Source organism: Coregonus lavaretus, assembly GCF_964263955.1.
Source record: "Coregonus lavaretus genome assembly, chromosome: 10".
NCBI lineage: Eukaryota > Metazoa > Chordata > Actinopteri > Salmoniformes > Salmonidae > Coregonus > Coregonus lavaretus.
In genome coordinates, this window is record NC_139997.1 from 54,529,646 (window position 1) to 54,551,816 (window position 22,171).

Below are 22,171 nucleotides of genomic sequence, written 5' to 3' on the forward strand. Positions count from 1 at the left end.
GTACACTACTGCAATGGACTGCTAATTCACACCACGCAGACTTCTGGGAGATGTAGTATAAGCGAGTGCCCATTCACAGCAAATGGATGCAGACTACTTTCTCTGGAGTACAAAAAGACAATCAGAATATTCAACACATAGACATATATATATATATATATATATATATATATTTAGTCATTTAGCAGACGCTCTTATCCAGAGCGACTTACAGGAGCAATTAGGGTTAAGTGCCTTGCTCAAGGGCACGTCAACAGATTTTTCACCTAGTCAGCACGGGGATTAGAACCAGCGACCTTTCGGTTACTGGCACAACGCTCTTAACCACTATGCTACCTGCCGCCCATATATATGACAATGAGTGAGTGACAAGGAGTTGGAATGATGGCACAAACAGACTTGCACTCAAGCTAGAGACAACTAGCTAGCCTACATTTGCTTTGCCATGGAGTTTTGGGTCATTATTCTCTCATTTACTGCAGTTGTTATTTTAAAGATTTCAACATATTTATGCTTTTTTTGTTTGTTAATCATAATTAGACCAGTGAAGCCACAGATGGCTACTGGTCCCTGCACTGAAAAACAGTAGAGATTAAATATAATGTATGCACTCACTAACTGTAAGTCGCTCTGGATAAGAGCTTCTGCTAAAATGTAAATGTATATATTTGTCCAAAATTAACAGGGGTGAAATTATTTTGATAAGATTTTAGACATGGTCTGCATTTAGGCCACTTGTTTTCCTACCAACTGAGTCAAGAGTCAACCCTGGCCTGGCTCCACTAAGTATTATTGAAACTTTGAAATGTAATTTTTAAATAGATTTGCAAAACTACAGAGAAATCCTACAAAAGTAGAATGATGATTACCCCTTGGCTTGGTCGTCACTAGTTACCGCATCTACAAATAGCTAAACCCAACCCTAACCTTAAATTAAGACCAAAAAGCTATTTTATTGTTTTCATACATTTTTACGATATAGACCGTGTGACTGTGATAACTAGTGACAACCCCTTGGCTTGGCCAGCTGATTGGTTTACGACATGCCCGTTATGTTGCGGTTAGTGCTATCTGGAATCCTTGGGACGTCCATAACCTAAACTTAAACCTAACCCTAACCCATCTCTAAACCTTACCTTAATCCTTATCAAACCCTAACCTTAATCATTTACAATTTCAATTTCAATGGGGGTAACGTCAGAGTTGGGACGTCCCAAGGATCCAAGATAGCAAGGGACGTTATGTTGCCATGTCTGTGTTTGAACGTAAAGCAATTCGTCCGACCTGCAAGGGAAGTGATTAGTGAAGGCCTAAGCTTAATATACATTTATAGACGATGAAAGTAGGAATATCACAACACACCTTGAACTTATAGTCATTATTATTAAGTCGTTTTCACGATGATCATAGAAAATGTGGAAGCTTTGAAGTCGTGGCTCGCAAAACTCCTGGAGCCAATGTGAGTGATGAATTGAAACGACATTTAGCTAGCTAGTTTGCACGAGTTAGCACGCTAGCTAGCTACGCCACTGCTAGCTTGCTATGTGGCAAATCAAATACCAATTGAACGTTTGTGGTGTACATTATACGACGTTATACGTAATGCATATCCGGTATGTTGAGCAAATTGTAAACACTAATCCCATTAAGACATGTGTTTGGTGTCGTTGCCGCAATACATTTAGCTAACTAGCCAGCTGGAAAGCTTAGCTAGCTAACTAGTTAACTTTGTCTGGCTACCAGCTAACTAAAGTTGGCTAGTTCAACTCAATCAACATCGTCCCAATCAACGTGAAGCGTTGATATTACTACTGCACATCAAGTGTGGCTTGTGATGTATGGGTAACTTCTTAGGATATTGAATAAGCTAGGCTGGCATAGTTGTAAATGTAGTGGCTTAGGTCGCTTAGCTACCCCTATACACTGCTAGTAGTGACGTCTAGCATTTATAGCCAACTAGCTAGCTAGCCAGTTAGGAAGCCTGACATCCCAGTTTATATAAGTGTGTGTTGTCATTGCTAGCAGATATGTTAGGTAGAGTTAGATTAGTGTCTAACCCACTGCCTCAATTCAACATCTCTAACTTTCTGTCCTTAGAACCCTCTTGGCTTGGTTACACATTATTCTTGACAGATATTGTCTGATACAAACCCTGTTCTGAGCAATATGGATAATGTTGCTTTTGCAGATGTGATGCTGACCCCTCTGCTTTAGCCAACTATGTTGTGGCTTTGGTAAAGAAGGACAAACCTGAGAAAGAGCTGAAAGCACTTTGTGCAGATCAACTGGATGTCTTCTTACAAAAAGGTAGGCTACACAACTCATTAATGTCATTGTTGTTTTGCATCACATAAACTAGTATTTCCATTGTGCAAACATGTAGGGGACTGAATGATGATAGTCTGAAATAATTCAAGAGAAATGTTTATAAAAGTGTTATGCCTTGACGCTTTCCCTATTGCAGAAACCACCGGGTTTGTTGATAAACTCTTTGAATGTTTGACCACCAAAAACTACTTGGGTAATCCACTTGCTAAGGAAGTTCCCAAGGAGGACACCAAACTCCCTGTGCTAAAACAGGAGGCTGTGGAGGTAAGGGCATTTGTTGTACTGGCTTCATGCATAATCCTCTCCATTGTATTATGTATGATGTCGCAGTCTTTAATGGTTGGCATATAGCTCATTATTGTTATTTTCTTAATCTTAAGGCTGAAAATGTAGAAGAGGATAGGGGGGATAATAGGAGGAGAAGAAGTCCACTGAGAAACCGCTCTGACTTCAACGAATCAAGGTAAGGCTGATATCTATGTTTTTGTTAATTTCCTGGTGCTCTCCAGTGAGTTCACCTCTTGACAGTGTTGAAGCTCTCTGGAGGTCAAGATGTTGGTTTAATTAGGCCCTTATGTCTAACGATCTTTGACACACAATGTAGGTCTTGTTGTTGAAATGCTAGTCACCATCAATAGTACAGATTACCATTAAAAGTTCAGTGCTGGATAAAAAGTGCTGCTAAATGACCAACCAACATGCCTTGATCGCCTGACCACACAGGGGCCGCGATGACCGCAGACGAGACGACCGCAAGCGGCGTGACATGGACCGCCACGGTAAAAGCACAGATTCCCACCGAGAGAGGCATGACCGGCACGGAGGCAACTCTCGTGGGCGCAGCTACAGTCGCAGCAGGAGCCGCAGCCGAAGTGGGAGCCATGGCAAGAGCAGGGACAAGGAGCACAACCGAGGGAGAGGTGAGACTCACAGGGGCGCAGACATGGACAAATCTGCTTTACTTCAAATGTTAACCCAAAAGGTTGAAAACAATTATTTTCTAAGAAGAGGCAAGATTAAAGAAATGAGCCTATTGATTGGACTTGTACTGGGGTTATCGTTAAATATCCTCTGTGGTGTGGATGTCTCATAATAGGGATTATGTTCAATTCTGGGCAGTGGTGGGAAAAGTACTAAATTGTCATACTTGAGTAAAAGTGATACCTTAATAGAAAATGACTCCAGTAAAAGTGAAAGTCACCCAGTAAAATCCTACTTGAGTAAGTCTAAAAGTATCTGGCTTTAAATGTACAGTGGTGGAAAAAGTACTACATTGTCATACTTGAGTAAAAGTAAATGCTATACATTAAATTCTTTATATTAAGCAAACCAGACGACACAATTTTCTTGTTTCTCATTTTACGGACAGACAGGCACACTCCAGTAGGGATTACAACAAGTTATATTCATAGGTGCGTGAATTGGACCATATTGCTGTCCTGCATGAGCATTCGAAATGATACGAGTATTTTTGGTTGTCATGGAAAATGTATGGGAGTAAAAAGTACATATTTTCTTTAGGAATGTAGTGGAGTAAAAGTTGTCAAAAATATAATTAGAAGAGTAAAGTACAGATACCCTCAAAAACGACTTAAGTAGTATTTCAAAGTATTTTTTACTTAAGTACTTTACACCACTGGTTCTGGGTTATGTTAAGTTTACATTGTGACCTTTGGGTTAAAGCTTTTCTCTATGTCTGTATGTTCAACAGATTACAGGTCAAAGTTTGAAGTGGAGAGGAAGGAGCCTGAGAGTTTCAACTCCACCTCTGGGTCCCTGGGCACCCAACAGCAGCAGCAACACCAGCATCCTCCGCCTCTCCTGCCAACCCCCCAGCAGCACCCGTTCCCCTCCTCCGCTGGCCAAGCTGTCCCCAGCTCTGTTACCGTGGTAGCGCCTGCTCACCTGCCCGACAGCACCACGGAGAGCTGGTCTAATTACTATTCCAATCACAGGGAGGGCAAGCCGTTCAGCAAGAGCACTTCAGTTAAGCACCGCTGTCGCGACTACGACGGTAAGGGCTCACCTCTGGGTTATTCTGGGGAAAGACTTATCAACTGAAATTGTCTCTTCACTCTGATCTTAGGTCGATATTATGAAATGAGATGTTACCTATGACTCTTAGCCCTACAGTTTATCTAGCAACAATATCTGGGTTTTATTTTTGCCTTGATTTAACCAGGTAAGTCATTGAGAACCCATTCTCTTTTCAATAATGACCTGTTGTTTATGTAGCTAAACATCTCTGTTTTAATGACTGAAAGACTAACTCATCCATATCCAAAATAGTTTCTAATGTAATGCATATACATGAAAAAACTTGTGAAAGGATGTTGAATATTGAAGCAGGTGGCCTCAGATGGCCTTCTAATCATTGTATGTGCTAGGTTCCTCATCTGTAGAGTTAAGCTCTTGTCTACAATAGTCAAATTGTACAAATATTTACAGTCAGATCAGCCAATTGTTTGTTTATGAATTAAATGCAGTAGGTTGGTTGTAATCTAACCCTCAGTACGTGTGTGCCTGGTTTAAAGCACCACTAATGACCCAGGTTGACCATCCTTCCCCTGATGGTGCAGATCAGGCTTAGAGCTGCTTCTCCAAGGGGACACTGTTTATATTTATCCAACAGTCTCAACAGTGCAGCGATATTTCACACTCTGCCCCACCTTGAGGGTTCAGAGAATAGCCTGGATGTTATCAGGAGCTCTAAACAAAAAGGTTGCAAAGCAGATGCATCTAATTTTGGGCTGATATAAGAAATGTAATGACTGGGGGGGGGAAAGCAATTATTGGAAATAATCTTGCTGAGTGCAATTATGGTAAGAATGTAATTTATAATTTTTAATGCAATTTTCATCTATCTTCCTTTCCGTCTTACACAGAGAAAGGTTTCTGTGTGCGTGGTGATCTATGTCCCTTTGACCACGGCAATGATCCTCTGATTGTGGACGACGTCACGCTGCCTGCCATGATCCCGTTTCCCCCACCTGGCATGCCACCACCGGCCCGTATGGCCATGCCACCCATGACCGAGCCGCCCCCTGCCATCAGGATGCCCATGCCCCCCCACGGCCAGCCGCCCCCACCGGGCATCTTCCCTATGCCTCCTCCTGGTGAGTAATGTTACCATGTCTCTCCTATGATGCCCTCTCCAATTAGGGCATCACTCCTGACCTCCGAATGCTTACCAGTCAGTGTTTGACATAGGCTAAGGCCAAGAGTTTTTCCTGGTCAGGTCACATGATTAGGAAAAACCCAGGGCCCTAGCTTTAGCTCCTGGTGTGGTGAGAGTCATTTTAGGATGCATGGGTGTTTGTTTACATTTTGCCTTGATTTAACCAGGTAAGTCATTGAGAAGCCATTCTCTTTTATAATAATGACCTGTTGTTTATGTAGCTAAATATCTCTGTTATCGACTGGTCGATCTCCAAGGCGTTCCTCGATAAAGCCTGGCGTTCCTATTTTTTTTCCGCTTCATGCTGTTGGTGCACTTGATTCAGCAGTCCTAGTGCCGGGAAGGCAAAGTGTTCCCATTTTGAACCATTTCATGGGTTTGAAGGTGGTGGAACTCTGCCTACCCGGCAGGCCCAGAGAGTAAATCAAGTGCACCTATAGGCCTTCTGCTGGCCAATCGGATAGCTCAGATCACCGTGTCTGCACAGTTTTCTAGACTGTAAAAAGAAGTCTCAAGCGCACAGCAAAGTTGATACTGTGAGATTTTAAAACCATGACTAGAGAGAGACTCAACGAATACAGCAAAGCACTGCTGTTTTTATTAGTAAGTTCATGTTTAAGTTGTTATACAGCACTGTCAACACTTCGTTCAACAATTTTATAAGCCATAAAATGCGCATTATCCCTACTTCAACTTGAGTTTTGCCATCAGCTGGAAGACTGTGTCCCCTTTTGTCAGCGGAGGGAGGGAGCGTGGCGCAACGGTGAGTTGGGTGAGAGGCAGCCTCACTGCTGCTCTCTTCCTCCCCTCAGATTGACCATCAGATGCAGGCCATCGGTCCAGTAAAATAAAAAATGATTATGCTCAACAAATTATCTATTATCAGTGTAATCATAAACAGTACCTACAATTTTGAAATAGAACAACATTGGCAGGGCAACTCAAGCATAGCCACTATGCAGTGATAATGTATTGGGCATATAGCCTACAACAAACCACATTGCTACAGAACTGTTTTTAATAGGTTATTATTGCGTAGGCTTATGTTTTTTAAGTCAGGTTTTGAAAGAATTCTGAGCGGTAGATCTCGGCTTGCATTTAGATTCAAAGTGATCTTGACTCAGAAAAGGTTGGTGACCACTGGTTTACATAATTGAGTAGGAAGCCGTTTCCATTTGTTCAAGGTAGAGGACTTCATTCCCACGGTATGCCTGCGGGTCCCGACAGAGATCATTGCAGCGCGGTCTGCATTTTTCATGCTGCAGGCGGTCAGACCACTTTGGGATGAAAATATTGTAGTTATTGGTTGATACGGCCCAGTAATACAGATAGCCTCATTTAATGGGCCACGTGAGAATCTCTGGTAATTTAACTTATTTCTTAAGTAATTTTTGCACATTTGATATTGCCTATATGGCACAAAATGGCTAGGACCATGGCTGGCACGTGAGCTGCGTCACATACGCCTAAAATAAGATTGCGGTTGGGTTTGGGACCAGTTCTTGCGGTAGCGGGTGGGAGTTGGACAGAAAGACAGCTGGTGGGGTGGGATGGGGTATGAAAAGCTGCAGGTGTGCTGGATGAAGAGATCAGTCCCGTGCGGACCTCTAGTTCAAGGCTTGCCTGTTAAATTGAGAAATAGCATGTCATAAGGACTGTTTGTTGTGTTACATACATTGAACAAAAATATAAACGCAACATGTAATGTGTTGGTCCAATGTTTCATGAGCTGAAGTAAAAGATCCCAGAAATGTTCCATATGCACAAAAAGCTTATTTCTCTAAAGTTTTGTGCACAAATTGGTTTACATCCCTGTTCGTGAGCATTTCTCATTTGCCAAGATAATCCATCCAACTGACAGGTGTGGCATATTTACATTTACATTTTAGTCATTTAGCAGACGCTCTTATCCAGAACGACTTACAGTTAGTGAGTGCATATGTTTTTTTTCTTTCATACTGGCCCCCCGTGGGAATCGAACCCACAACCCTGGCGTTGCTAGCGCCATGCTCTACCAACTGAGCTACACAGTGCATATCAAGATGCTGATTAAACAGCATGATCATTACACAGGTGCTCCTTGTGCTGGGGACAATATAAGGCCACTCTAAAATGTGCAGTTTTGTCACACAACACAATGCCACAGATGTCTCAAGTTTTGAGGGAGCGTGCAATTGGCATGCTGACTGCAGGAATGTCCACCAGAGCTGTTTTCCAGAGAATAGAATGTTCATTCAATTGACTGATTTCCTTATATGAACTATAACTCAGTAAAATCTTTGAAATTGTTGCGTCCAGGCTCTGTCGTAGCCGGCCGCGACCGGGAGACCCATGGGGCAGCGCACAATTGGCCCAGCGTCGTCCAGGGTAGGGGAGGGAATGGCCGGCAGGGGATGTAGCTCAGTTGGTAGAGCATGGCGTTTGCAACGCCAGGGTTGTGGGTTGGATAAAATAATGTATGTGCTAACTGTAAGTCGCTCTGGATAAGAGCATCTGCTAAATGACTAAAATGTAAATGTAATGTTGCATTTATATTTTTGTTCAGTGTAGATACACACCTCAGAGAAACGGCTGTCTTTGTTGTTGTCTTACCCCTATACTGCCTGTCTGTACTTTACCTAGCCTATTCTGTTTAAGAGTTTATTAAGTAAATGGCTTGTGTCTAGTATTAGCTGGGTTCAGCTTGGAATTGTATCTCCCATAGGGTCCCTATTAATACCAGCAAGTGGGATAGATACTCCCAACCACTCAGGGACGAGTTCTGCCTCCTCTCTGGGACCGCCTGGAGTGGGACCACCTCCTCTTCCTCCACAACCTCCTCCTCCATCTTCTTCCGTCTCTCTACACCCCCAATATTCTCAGTCAGAATGTAAGCAGCTGTGATTTTCTCAATTGGCAAAGTGGTATTTTTAAGCATAACTCCCAAATTATTTTACTTTTTGTCAGTTTGTTTTCTTTGACATACATTGACTTTCAAATCCATGTGAACCAAATGGTATTTACATTTACATTTACGTCATTTAGCAGACGCTCTTATCCAGAGCGACTTACAAATTGGTATTGTTCAGTTTGGCTGTAGTAAGTGAGGAAAGACAGAGAAATTATATTGGTTTAAAATGTTTATGGTCACATGGTTAATTCACGTGTTGCGAATTATTTCATTTTTTGAGTGGTGGTGTTAGTTTTGTTTTTGTGTCCTACTGCCTGGCCAGCATGATCTAGTCATTTCTTTAGGGTGCAGTAACATATTCTGACCAGAGGGTCACACTATTTCTGAACTGAACATCTACTGTTGGTGCGGTAAGGTGCACGTTAGATAAGTGTTAACTCTATTTGACTAATCCTGCCCACGTAAGTGAGGAAATGAATTAAATGCAGTGCATTTCTCTGCTCTTAATTAAAAATATATATACAGTACCAGTCAAAAGTTTGGACATACCTACTCATTCCAGGGTTTTTCTTTATTTTTTACAATTTTCTACATTGTAGAATAATAGTGAAGACATCAAAACTATGAAAAAACACATATGGAATCATGTTGTAACCAAAAGTGTTAAACAAATCAAAATATATTTGAGTTTCTTCAAAGTAGCCACCCTTTGCCTTGATGACAGCTTTGCACACTCATGGCATTCTCAATGTAGAAAATAGTAAAAATAAAGAAAAACCCTTGAATGAGTAGGTGTGTCCAAACTTTTGACTGGTACTGTATATATTTATATATTTTACTTGCTCTGGGTGTCTCCATGCTTCAGTTTAGAACATGCATTCTTGACAGTCCCAAGCCATTGCCTATTCTATAGCAAAATCAGACTTTATAATTTTGAGCGCAGTAGTATAACCATACTTAGTTTTTCCTTCTAGTGTATCCAACATATACATACATGCATATATACATACAGTTAAAGTAGGTGTTGTTTTTATAGATATGCCTATTTGGGAATTGTCTCACTCTCCACTGTGTGAAATGCTGTTTTTAGTTCTTCTAATGATGTGTCCCATCCCTTGTGTTGCCAGATAATTACGACCCAGAGGGCTACAACCCAGAGTCTCCAGGCATCACAGCAGCCAGCCGGCCCCAGTACAGGCAGTTCATCCCCCGCATCCAGACCCAGAGACCCAACCTGATTGGCCTCACTTCCGGAGACGGCCAGGGATCCAGAGGTATCACATGTGGGTGTATCCTGTCCCACTTTAATGAATCTATCCCTTGTACTGAACAGAGTCACTTTAGTTATTTATTGGGCTTTTCCTCTGCTCCTAACCAATACTAAACATGAGAAGAGTTCCATATGGAGAAGTTACAGCTATTTTAATGAATTTGGAGAACATGATCAAACAACTCGAACCAGACTAGGATCTTAGAAAAAAGCCATGCACAGCTAGAATCACTTTACATATCCTTATTGTCATCCAGACACAGCGGTCCAGATTCTAGCTGTGTCATTATGACTGACTGACTTTTTCTCCTTTTCCCAGCAGCTAACATAGTGATCCAGACAGAGCCGGCAGTGGCCAGTGTTCCCAGCAGTGTGTCCCGATACAGCAACACAGAGCAGGAGAGCAGGAAGAGGCCCCTGGGGCCCATAGAGGGCCCGCTGCCCAAAAAACCCTGGATGGACAAGTAAGAGAACACACACAGGGGCCATCCTCCACCACTGCAGAGTTGTGGGTGATTCCAGTTTAATGGCAGTTTTTATTTTATTTGACGTTCCTCCGTATGAGTACAATGAATGTCCTGAATTTAGATGACTTGTTACTTGACCCAAACTCTGCTTCACTTCCCCTATAGACCACCTCTGACCTCACAGATCACTGTCAATGGCTCCTCTGCCCTGTCACTCACGTCTGTGTGTCATTCTCTTCCAGGTCAAACTACCAGGCCAACAACCAACTCAACTTCCCCAACAACAAGCCCCAACACGGGGGCTTCCCCAAGAAGAATCACTATGTCAACACTAGGCTGGAAGTTCGCAAAATCCCCCGAGATCTCAACAACATCACCAAATTGAATGAGCACTTTAGCAAGTTTGGTACCATCGTAAATATTCAGGTAAGAGTAACATGACTGTAGTTGACTATTTCATTTGCTTTTTTTATCGACAGCACTTTTACTCACAATTCCTTGATATAATTTGTGCCACTAAAAACAGGAACTTTTTAGATCAATAAATGTTAGGGCGTCTACGTACTTTCGAGGGTAATCAAGGACAAACCTGCTTGCCTTCATCACTACTACCTTTATGTCCTCTGACCTGTCTCCTCCCGTCCCGTCTCCAATAGGTGGTATTTGGTGGCGACCCAGAGGCAGCTCTGATCCAGTACACAGCCAACGAGGAGGCACGGCGGGCCATCTCCAGCACTGAGGCGGTGCTCAACAACCGCTTCATCCGTGTGTACTGGCACCGTGAGGCCAACACCCAGCAGCAAGGACAGGGCATGGGTCAGGGGGACGGACCGAGCCAGAGCTCTGCCATGGGGCAGCAGCAACCCAACGTCCACAAGGTGAACAGCGCACTTGTGACTACTGCAAAAACCATTCATTCAACCAGCAGTTTTGGTTTTGAACAGAGAAGTTCTAAGTTCCAGGTCAGCAGTGATCATCATTCATGTTATTACTTTTATCTTTCTGTATAAACCAGCAGGTGATAAAGCAGCACAGTCCCGGGGCCTATGTGCTGAATAATAAGATGGTGCCCAAACATTGCCAAGGTGTTGGGGCTGTGGCCGGGGGCAAACTGGCCGCCCTGCACCCCAGCGCAGACCCTGCAGTGGTAAGCAGTCAGATCTTATGCTCTGTGGGTCTGAGTCTGCCCCTATGCAGGTCTACAGCATGGTGTTGTATGACGGTAAAGAAAGTGGATTGACACGGGGGGTAAGGTAGTAATCAAAAGGTCTGTTTGTCTCTTTCTCTCCTAGGCACTCCTCTCCTCCTCTGGGGCCCTTCAGAAGGGACCCTACATGTCCACAGTCCTCAAGGCAACGTCCAAGTCACTTGGTAAAACTGCCAAAGCACTTGAAGCACTGGAGGTCTTGAAAAAGAAGCAGGCAAGTCATTTCTGCCGTCAGCATTTTGAATAACCTTCAGTGTTTCATCACCTTTGATACAAAGATCAAAATTCCACTCTATTCAATTGTGTGGTTTGTTCTTGGTTCAGGAGACATTGAAGTTGCAACAGGACATGAGGAAAAAGAAGCAGGAGATGCTTGAGAAGCAGATTGAATGCCAGAAGGTAAGATGGTTGCTTATATTACATATATACTGAACAAAAATATAAGCCCAACATGTAAAGTGTTGGTCCCATTGTTCATGAGCTGAAATAAAATATCCCAGAAATGTTCCGTATGCACAAAAAGCGTATTTATCTAAAATGTTGTGCACAAATCTGTTTACATACCTGTTAGTGAGCATTTCTCCTTTGCCAAGATAATCCATCCACCTGACAGGTGTGGCATATCAAGAAGCTGATTAAACAGCATGATCATTACACAGGTGCACCTTGTGCTGGGGACAATAAAAAGCCATTCTAAAATGTGCAGTTTTGTCACACAAAACAATGCCACATATGTCTGAAGTTTTGAGGGAGCGTGCAACTGTTGTCAGATAATGTAATGTTCACTTCTCTACCATAAGCCGCCTCCAACGTCGTTTTAGAGAATTTGGTAATACGTCCAACCGGTCTCACAACCACAGACCACGTGTAACCACGCCAACCCATGACCTCCACATCCTGCTTCTTCACCTGCGGGATCGTCTGAGACCAGCCACCCATACAGCTGATGAAACTGGGTTTCCACAACCAAATAATTTCTGCACGAACTGTCAGAAACCGTCTCAGGGAGGCTCATCTGCGTGCTCGTATTCGTCACGGGGTCTTGACCTGACTGCAGTTCGCCGTTGTAACCGACGTCAGTGGCCAAATGCTCACCTTCGATGGCCACTGGCACACTGGAGAAGTGTGCTCTTCACGGATGAATTCCGGTTTCAACTGTACCAGGCAGATGGCAGACCATGTTGTTGTGTGGGCGAGCGGTTTGCTGATGTCAACGTTATGAACAGAGTGCCCCATGGTGGGGTTATGGTATGGGCAGGCATAAGCTACGGACAATGAATACAATAGCATTTTATCGTTGGCAATTTGAATGATGAGATCCTGAGGCCCATTGTGCCATTTATTCGCTGCCATCGCCTCATGTTTCAGCATGATATTGCACGGCCCCATTTCGCAAGGACCTGTACACCCATTGAGCACGTTTGGGATGCTCTGGATCGACGTGTACGATGGCGTGTTCCAGTTCTTGCCAATATTCAGCAACTTCGCACAGCCATTGAAGAGGAGTGGGACAACATTCCACAGGCCACAATCAACAGCCTGATCAACTCTATGCAAAGATGTATCGCGCTGCATGAGGCAAATGGTGGTCACACCAGATACTGACTGGTTTTCTGATCCAAGCCCTTACCTTTTTTTCTTAAGGTATCTGTGACCAACAGATGCATATCTGTATTCCCAGTCATGTGAAATCCATAGATTAGGGCCTAATTAATTTATTTAAATTGACTGATTTTCCTTATAACTGGTTAATCTTTGAAATTGTTGCATGTTCCGTTGATATGATATTTTTGATCAGTGTAGTTAATAATTTAAAGGATACCACCACCACCTTCCATTTTAGATTTGTACATGAGCCACATGCAGTGATCATCATCACGTTGTCCATTCACTATCAAAACCAAGGACACCAGTAAGACCAAAAGAGCCTGTGTGTTGTGCTGAATACCCTGCTTGTCTAGCACTGATTAGTCAATCTCATGGCGTTCCTCCTATAGGCTCTAATCAAGAGACTTGAAAAGAACCGGGCCACATTGAAGCCAGAGGAGAGGGCCAACCTTATGAAGACTCTAAAGGATCTGACTGACAAGATCTCCCAGCTCCAGAACGAGATGAACCCAGCTTCCCACTCAACAGCCCAGTCCAAGACCAAGATAGATGTGAGTCTACATGTTTCAGCATGATATATATCCATATATACAGATACAGTGGGGGAAAAAATTATTTAGTCAGCCACCAATTGTGCAAGTTCTCCCACTTAAAAAGATGAGAGGCCTGTAATTTTCATCATAGGTACACGTCAACTATGACAGACAAAATGAGAAAAAGAAATCCAGAAAATCACATTGTAGGATTTTTTATGAATTTATTTGCAAATTATGGTGGAAAATAAGTATTTGGTCAATAACAAAAGTTTCTCAATACTTTGTTATATACCCTTTGTTGGCAATGACACAGGTCAAACGTTTTCTGTAAGTCTTCACAAGGTTTTCACACACTTGCTGGTATTTTGGCCCATTCCTCCATGCAGATCTCCTCTAGAGCAGTGAAGTTTTGGAGCTGTCGCTGGGCAACACGGACTTTCAACTCCCGCCAAAGATTTTATATGTGGTTGAGATCTGGAGACTGGCTAGGCCACTCCAGGACCTTGAAATGCTTCTTACGAAGCCACTCCTTCGTTGCCCGGGCAGTGTGTTTGGGATCATTGTCATGCTGAAAGACCCAGCCACGTTTCATCTTCAATGCCCTTGCTGATGGAAGGAGGTTTTCACTCAAAATCTCACGATACATGGCCCCATTCATTCTTTCCTTTACACGGATCAGTCGTCCTGGTCCCTTTGCAGAAAAACAGCCCCAAAGCATGATGTTTCCACCCCCATGCTTCACAGTAGGTATGGTGTTCTTTGGATGCAACTCAGCATTCTTTGTCCTCCAAAAACGACGAGTTTAGTTTTTACCAAAAAGTTCTATTTTGGTTTCATCTGACCATATGACATTCTCCCAATCCTCTTCTGGATCATCCAAATGCACTCTAGCAAACTTCAGTCGGGCCTGGACATGTACTGGCTTAAGCTGGGGGACACGTCTTGCACTGCAGGATTTGAGTCCCTGGCGGCGTAGTGTGTTACTGATGGTAGGCTTTGTTACTTTGGTCCCAGCTCTCTGCAGGTCATTCACTAGGTCCCCCCGTGTGGTTCTGGGATTTTTGCTCACCGTTCTTGTGATCATTTTGACCCCACGGGGTGAGATCTTGCGTGGAGCCCCAGATCGAGGGAGATTATCAGTGGTCTTGTATGTCTTCCATTTCCTAATAATTGCTCCCACAGTTGATTTCTTCAAACCAAGCTGCTTACCTATTGCAGATTCAGTCTTCCCAGCCTGGTGCAGGTCTACAATTTTGTTTCTGGTGTCCTTTGACAGCTCTTTGGTCTTGGCCATAGTGGAATTTGGAGTGTGACTGTTTGACGTTGTGGACAGGTGTCTTTTATACTGATAACAAGTTCAAACAGGTGCCATTAATACAGGTAACGAGTGGAGGACAGAGGAGCCTCTTAAAGAAGAAGTTACAGGTCTGTGAGAGCCAGAAATCTTGCTTGTTTGTAGGTGACCAAATACTTATTTTCCACCATAATTTGCAAATAAATTCATTAAAAATCCTACAATGTGATTTTCTGGAGAAAAAAATCTCAATCTGTCTGTCATAGTTGACGTGTACCTATGATGAAAATTACAGGCCTCTCTCATCTTTTTAAGTGGGATAACTTGCACAATTGGTGGCTGACTAAATACTTTTTTTCCCCACTGTATGTCCATATCATATGGGGCTGTATTACTTTATTGCGCCATCACCGCCATATACAGTATTTGCTTAGACAATGTAGTGCAAGCATTGTGGAAATCCAAACGTAATATCAATGGCTCTGTTTGATTTGTGCTTTCCCTCAGAAACAAAAGGAGCTTCTGGATGCAGAGCTTGATTTCCACAAGAAAATGAGTTCTGGAGAGGACACGACAGACCTGAAGCAGAAACTGGGTCAGCTGCAGGTTGAGGTGGGTAGACAGGGCATCCATACTTTCGGAAGTCCTCTCTCTAGCACTAATGACCATGTCTGGAATGTGGCAGTGTTCTGGCATACTGAAATACTAGTGGCAGACTAGACAACTCCAAAAAATTTGCAACCTTTTAGAAGAATGGTCTGAAGCGAGCAACAGGGCATCACCTTGGATGTGAACGTATGCCTTGCCCCACAGCTACTCTCTTGTCTGCTGCTAGTCACATACAGTGCCTTTGGAAAGTATTCAGACCCCTTGACTTTTTCCACATTTTGTTAGGTTACAGCCTTATTCTAAAATTGATTGAATTGCGTTTTTTCCCCCCCTCATCAATCTACACACAATACCCCATAATGACAAAGCAAATACAGGTTTTTAGACATTTTTTGCTAATTTATTAAAAATAAAAAACAGATCACATTTACATAAGTATTCAGACCCTTTACTCAGTACTTTGTTGAAGCACCTTTAGCGGCAATTACAGCCTCAAGTCTTCTTGGGTATGACGCTACAAGCTTGGCACACCTGTATTTGGGTAGTTTCTCCCATTCTTCTCTGCACTTCCTCTCAAGCTCTGTCAGGTTGGATGGGGACCGTTGCTGCACAGCTATTTTCAGGTCTCTCCAGAGATGTTCGATCAGGTTCAAGTCCGGGCTCTGGCTGGGCCACTCAAGGACATTCAGAGACTTGTCCCGAAGCCACTCCTGCGTTGTCTTGGTTGTGTGCTTAGGGTTGTTGTCCTGTTGGAAGGTGAACCTTCGCCCCAGTCTGAGGTCCTGAGCGCACTGGAGCAGGTTTTCATCAAGGATCTCTCTGTACTTTTCTCTGTTCATCAAATAAAATGTTGTTGGTCACATACACATATTTAGCAGATGTTGTTGCGGGTGTAGCGAAATACTTTGCCTCGATCCTGACTAGTCTCCCAGTCACTGCCGCTGAAAAACAACCCCACAGCATGATGCTGCCACCACCATGCTTCACCGTAGGGATGGTGCCAGGTTTCCTCCAGACGTGACGCTTGGCATTCAGGCCAAAGAGTTGAATCTTGGTTTCATCAGACCAGAAAATCTTGTGGTGGTCTGAGAGTCTTTGGATACCTTTTGGCGAACTCCAAGCAGGCTGTCATGTGCCTTTTACTGAGGAGTGGCTTCCATCTGGCCACTACCATAAAGGCCTCATCGATGGAGTGCTGCAGAGATGGTTGTCCTTCTGGAAGGTTCTCCCATCTCCACAGAGGAACTCTAGAGCTGTGTCAGAGTGACCATCAGGTTCTTGGTCACCTCCCTGACCAAGGCACTTCTCCCCCGATTGCGCAGTTTGGTCTAAGAAGAGTCTTGTGGTTCCAAACTTATTCCATTTAAGAATGATGGAGGTCACTGTGTTCTTGGGGACCTTCAATGCTGCAGAAATGTTTTGGTACCCTTTCCCAGATCTGTGCCTCGACACAATCCTGTCTCGGAGCTCTACGGAAAATTCCTTTGACCTCATGGCTTGAATTTACCACAGGTGGACTCCAATCAAGTTGTAGAAAAATCTCAAGGATGATCAATGGAAACAGGATGCACCTGATCTCAGTTTCGAGTCTCATAGCAAAGGGTCTGAATACTTACAAAACAAATACCTTATTTACATATGTTTAATAAATGTGCAAAAATTTCGAAAAACCTGTTTTCGCTTTGTCATTATTGGGTATCGTGTGTAGATTTCTGGGGAAGGAGGAGGGCTGGGGAAGGAGGAGGGCTGGGGAAGGAGGAGTGTTGTCGCTCTGCTCCATTTTTACATTTCAGTCATTTAGCAGACTCTTATCCAGAGCCACTTACAGGAGCAATTAGGGTTAAGTGCCTTGCTCAAGGATACAGACTTTTCACCTAGTCAGCTCGGGGATTCGAACTAGCGACCTTTTGTTTACTGGCCCAATGCCCTTAACCACTATGCTACCTGCCGACCCAAGCCATCAGGGCCACCACAATCAGCCTGCTGGGCCATATTCCCTTGGAGTCATTAAAGATGGATACATTTTACATTTTAGTCATTTACAAGACACTCTTATCCAGAGCGACTTACAGTTAGCGAGTGAATACATTTTCACCAGACCTGTGGGGACACTTGTTCTGAGTGGCACAACATTTTCTTCCTAGATACTGACGCTGCGTGGCACTGTTTGGTGAGGACATGCCAGGTGGCACAGCCGGCTTTCTTGGTTCCGCATCTGGCTCTGTGGTAGTCTCCTACTAGTGCTAAGTGATACCTCGTGTTGTGTGTTGTTGAGGAATGGACAGTAGCTGTGGATCTGATGACCTTGTTGGCTGTGTTTTCCTAGGCCATTCGGTTGGGCTTGATACCGACCGGGCGGGGGAAGGTGGACGATCCAGTAGGCGTCAGGGGCAGGGGCCGAGGAAGGGGCAGGGGACGGGGACGCAGAGGAGGGGGCAATCTCATGGTGGTGGACCACAGGCCCCGGGCCATCGCCATCATGGGAGTCACACAGGAAGAGAAGGAGGAGCTGATGCCTCACTTTGTGGTAAGGAAATACAACCATAACATCTTATCATATCCTATCCAGCTAGTTGCATGGTTTCCCCAAAACTGCTTATTTTAACATTGAAAAGTCAGAGCTAGAACTCATCCAGTGGGACAAAGTATGAATTGTTATAGTAGTAAAAACAATGCTTCCACCTGAGAAGATGTGTAAAGGAGTTTCCACTGGCACTTACGGCTGTTTGGTATTCTTGTCTTTGTCACAGAAATTTGGTGAGATAGAGGAGCTCCATGATCAGGATGCTACCAGCGTTGTCATGACGTTCAAGACCCGGAGTGAAGCTGAGAATGTATGTCCTGCAGATATGACACGCACAGCAGCTAGTAACATTTTGATGCCTTTAGAACAGACTTATCACAAGTTTGAATTGAATTTCACCCTTCATGATCATTTTCACGTTATAGGCTGCAAACCAAGGAGCAAAGTTCAAAGGTCGCATTCTACAGATTTCATGGCACAAGCCGAAGACTCCATCCGTGTCCACAGAACCTGAGGAGTCGTCGTTGAAGGATGAGGCCAATAAGGTACGTTACTATACATCTCTCCCAATACATTTCCCGTTATTATAGCATTTAGAAAACCGTGCCATGTTAATAAATCATAATTCAATGAACTGATGACTGTGTTCTTTCATTTCATTCCTCCAGGAGGAAGTCAGCCCCTACCTGCTCATGGAGGAAGACGACGATGAGGATGACGAGTACGAGAGTCGTTCATGGAGGCGATGAAGGCAATACGAACTTCACACTTTTTCATGGGAGTGACTTTATTTTTTGACAACTAATTCAAGCCGATTTGACGAAATCACTTGTTATTTTTTAGCGATTTCCAGTATTTTGAGACTGAAGAATGAAGGACTCTTATGAGAGAAAGCAGTTACTTTAATGATATGTGTGAAGCTTGAAAAGGTAGACTGTTTTGTATGTCTTCAAACATCTGAATAATTATACGAATCTCACTTTTGCGGAGATAAAAATCGAAACCGTTATTAATAGGAGATGTATGTATGTTTCGATGTGGTTACTAGATAATATCAGTAACGCACAACATTTGTGACTACTGTGAATAGCTAGGTATTTTTATATATATTTAAGATATGGTTTCCTTCTCCCTCGTTTGGCTAATGTTGTCTATAATTTTGAGGCTCAAGGTCCTCAGTCCAGGGATGGGCCACGCCACCGTCTTGTTCTACAGCAGAGATCACTAAGTTTACAGAATGCATTAGCGTCACCTGTTGAAATGCCCTTGCAAATTAGATACAACCTCCATCTTGAATTCAGAGATACAATTGATATTCCCATGAGTATTTTGTTGTCGACTAAATGTGTGGTGCCACTTTATGTACATAAGAACACCAAGACTATTACGCACTTTTGAGATGGTGTGTAACAACTCTCTGTTTTCTCTTTTCCCAAGTCATCTCGTCTTAGTCATCTGAGACCAAAGACATCTTTGGATGAGGAGCTAGTCATCTATTGTCAAACGTGTTGGAGATCTGTAGACAATGGTGTTTGAATGTGTACTGAACATTTGATTTATATATAATTTTGCCTTACATAATCAGCAGAATGCTGAATTTTTACTAGGTTTGTTATTTTCTTTTGTACATTTTGTAAATGTTTGCAATAGGATTTACTTTGTTGATACTTGTTTTCCATTTTTAGTCATTTGAATGAATGTTGAAATTGTCAGGAAAAGAGGTCCCATATTATTTTCAAGCAGGAGTACTTACTCTGCTTATTTAACGTAGGTTTGTTTTTAACCAACCCTTGTGGCGGCACTTCACATAACATAAAGACACATTCTTACCAACTCATCTCTGCCAGGATTAATCTTCAAGGAAAATGCATGGTTTGGAGAGAGTTGTCAAATAACCAGTCATTTGTAACAGATTGATTGTTTCCATACACAGTTTCTGATCTTATTTTACATTCATCAGCAGTTAATCCATTTCGATGTAAGCGAGGCACCTAATGTTAATTAGTGAGGAGCTCCCCATACCGCCCTGCAAGTGGAGAAATGTTGGTGGCTCTGAATGTGCTAACATCAACTCTTGTATGTATGTGTATAATTGATGAAAAAAGCTATATTTGTATTATTTGTCCTGACATACTGTATTGACATTTCTTAAAGAGAGTGAGAACTGACATTTGTTATAGATGCCCCTGAAGTATAGATATTGAACCCTATAGCATCTTATGCTTTCAAATTTGGCCAGGACCTCCCTGTTGTAACTCAAAGAATAGACCATTGAATTCAATGTAAGCGCTGAAAACGGTCATGTTGCCATAGCCCCTATAAGATTTTGACCCCTGTTCATTTTGCAGTCGTATTGGGAAAGTGTAGGAGATTAGAGCAATGGGAAAGCACGAGGCTTACTCTTGGACTCCTCTCCAGACTTTGCCTCATCCCCATCAGCGTGAGGCTTGGCGTTAACTTTATATCAGCATGACACTTTTAAATCAGTTAGGTCACAACGTATTTATTTTTGGAGATGGATAAAAAGCCCATAGGAATGTGAGAAAGGGATGACAGTCAGACTCTAATACAGGGTTCTCCAACCCCGTTCTTGGAGAGCTATCCTCCTGTAGGATTCAGCTTATCAACCAGGTGATTATTAGAATTGGGTGCGCTTGATTAGGGTTGGAGTGAGAACCTACAGGACGGTAGCTCTCCAGGAACAGGGTTGGAGAGCCCTGCTCTATAATGACAATGCAGAGAATAAGAAAGTATCATTTTTCACTGCACAGTACCCTCAATCTTGTTTGCTATGGGCTTCTCCTGTTTGGATTGCATATTTCACAGCAACATATGAACAGTCCTTTGCTGGATAACTTCAAAAGGACAAATCTAATGGCAGGACTATTACTTCAGTGAGATTTCTGAAGTTGCTTTGAGGATTTTCTCCCCATGTTTGTACTACCTTGTGGATGCTACTATGACATGGTAGTGTAAAATGTAAAACACTTATTGGAAGAATATTTTTTTGGTTTTGTTACTGTTTATATTTGCAGGAAGTGTATGTATTTTTGATTTATTCTGTTTGTAAAATGGATTTCTAACTCACTAGCATGTTTGCTTTTACCAATAAACATGGAGGAATGGGGTGATCTGAAAAGGAACAAAATACAAAATAATTTAAATAATTTGAAAAAGTAAAAAAAATTGAAACCAAATTTCAACATTGGGAAGATGCGAGAGAAACCATTCCAAAAAAAAGATTACCTTCAAAACCTGTGTTGTGTCCTTCCTTTAGTATAGATACTGGATTATATTATATCACTGATAATCAGTGGTTTTAAACTAAACTACTAGAATAATTTCCATGCTGATACAGCAATGCTGTCTGTTTAGACTGGTACCTAACACTGTCAGGTCCCTAATGCCCTAGTCCTACATGTCTTACATTGGCACAATATTATTTATTTACTTACTCTAAGCAACAAGGAGGGACTTATTTTAATGTCAAAAATCCCTCCTACTGGCACCTAGTGACAGCTAGATTTGATGACACTTTTGTTATTTATCACATGGATTTCATGCTATTTTTGGTTGAGCAATGTTGCACATCTTTCTGTACATGACAGCCTACTGATTGTTATAACTCTGTTATAGTCACGTTGGGCTACTGAATAAGCAGGTCTCAGATCACTGGGCACCATATCGACACTGAGTATACAAAACAAAAACTTTCCATGACAGACTGACCAGGTGAAAGCTATGATCCCTTATTGATTTCACCTGTTAAATCCATTTCAATCTGTGTAGATGAAGGGGAGGAGATATGTTAAAGAAGGATGTTTAAGCCTTGAGACAGTTGAGACTGAATGGCACACAATCCGAGGGTGAATGGGCAAGACAAATATTTAAGTGCCTTTGAACAGGGTATGGTAGTAGGTGCCAGGTGCACCGGTTTGAGTGTGTCAAGAACTGCAACGCTGCTGGGTTTCTCATGCTCAATAGTTTCCTGTATGTATCAAGAATGGTCCACCACCAAAAGGACATCCAGCCAACTTGACACAACTGTGGGAAGCATTGGAGTCAACATCCCTGTGGAACACTTTGACACCTTGTAGAGTCCATGCCCCTGACAAATTGAGGCTGTTCTTTTATTTTTTGTGTGTACTTTTACCTCTTTTTCTCCCCAATTGGTAGTTACAGTCTTGTCCCATCACTGCAACTCCCCTACGAACTCAGGAGTGGCGAAGGTCGAGAGCCATGTGTCCTCCGAAACACAAC

The 22,171-nt window shown here is 42.8% G+C and overlaps 1 protein-coding gene across 2 annotated transcripts; it reads left to right on the plus strand.

Moving 5' to 3' along the window:
- Positions 1-1,286: 1,286 nt before the first annotated feature.
- Positions 1,287-21,155, plus strand: LOC311135621 (RNA-binding protein 27-like). 2 transcript variants are annotated; one of them, XM_084169647.1, is made up of 21 exons: positions 1,287-1,459; positions 2,189-2,307; positions 2,465-2,592; positions 2,709-2,791; positions 3,052-3,248; positions 4,040-4,342; positions 5,214-5,444; positions 8,211-8,375; positions 9,524-9,670; positions 9,986-10,130; positions 10,376-10,559; positions 10,790-11,011; positions 11,149-11,280; positions 11,426-11,554; positions 11,665-11,739; positions 13,338-13,499; positions 15,286-15,390; positions 17,714-17,914; positions 18,138-18,221; positions 18,337-18,456; positions 18,580-21,155. In XM_084169647.1, exons 1-21 carry the CDS (start codon positions 1,401-1,403, stop codon positions 18,658-18,660), a joined length of 3,072 nt encoding a protein of 1,023 aa, XP_084025773.1. In that variant the 5' UTR covers positions 1,287-1,400; the 3' UTR covers positions 18,661-21,155. The 2 variants fall into 2 exon arrangements, with proteins under 2 accessions (XP_084025773.1, XP_084025774.1); XM_084169648.1 differs by having other exon boundaries at positions 11,152-11,280.
- The last annotated feature ends 1,016 nt before the right edge of the window (positions 21,156-22,171 follow it).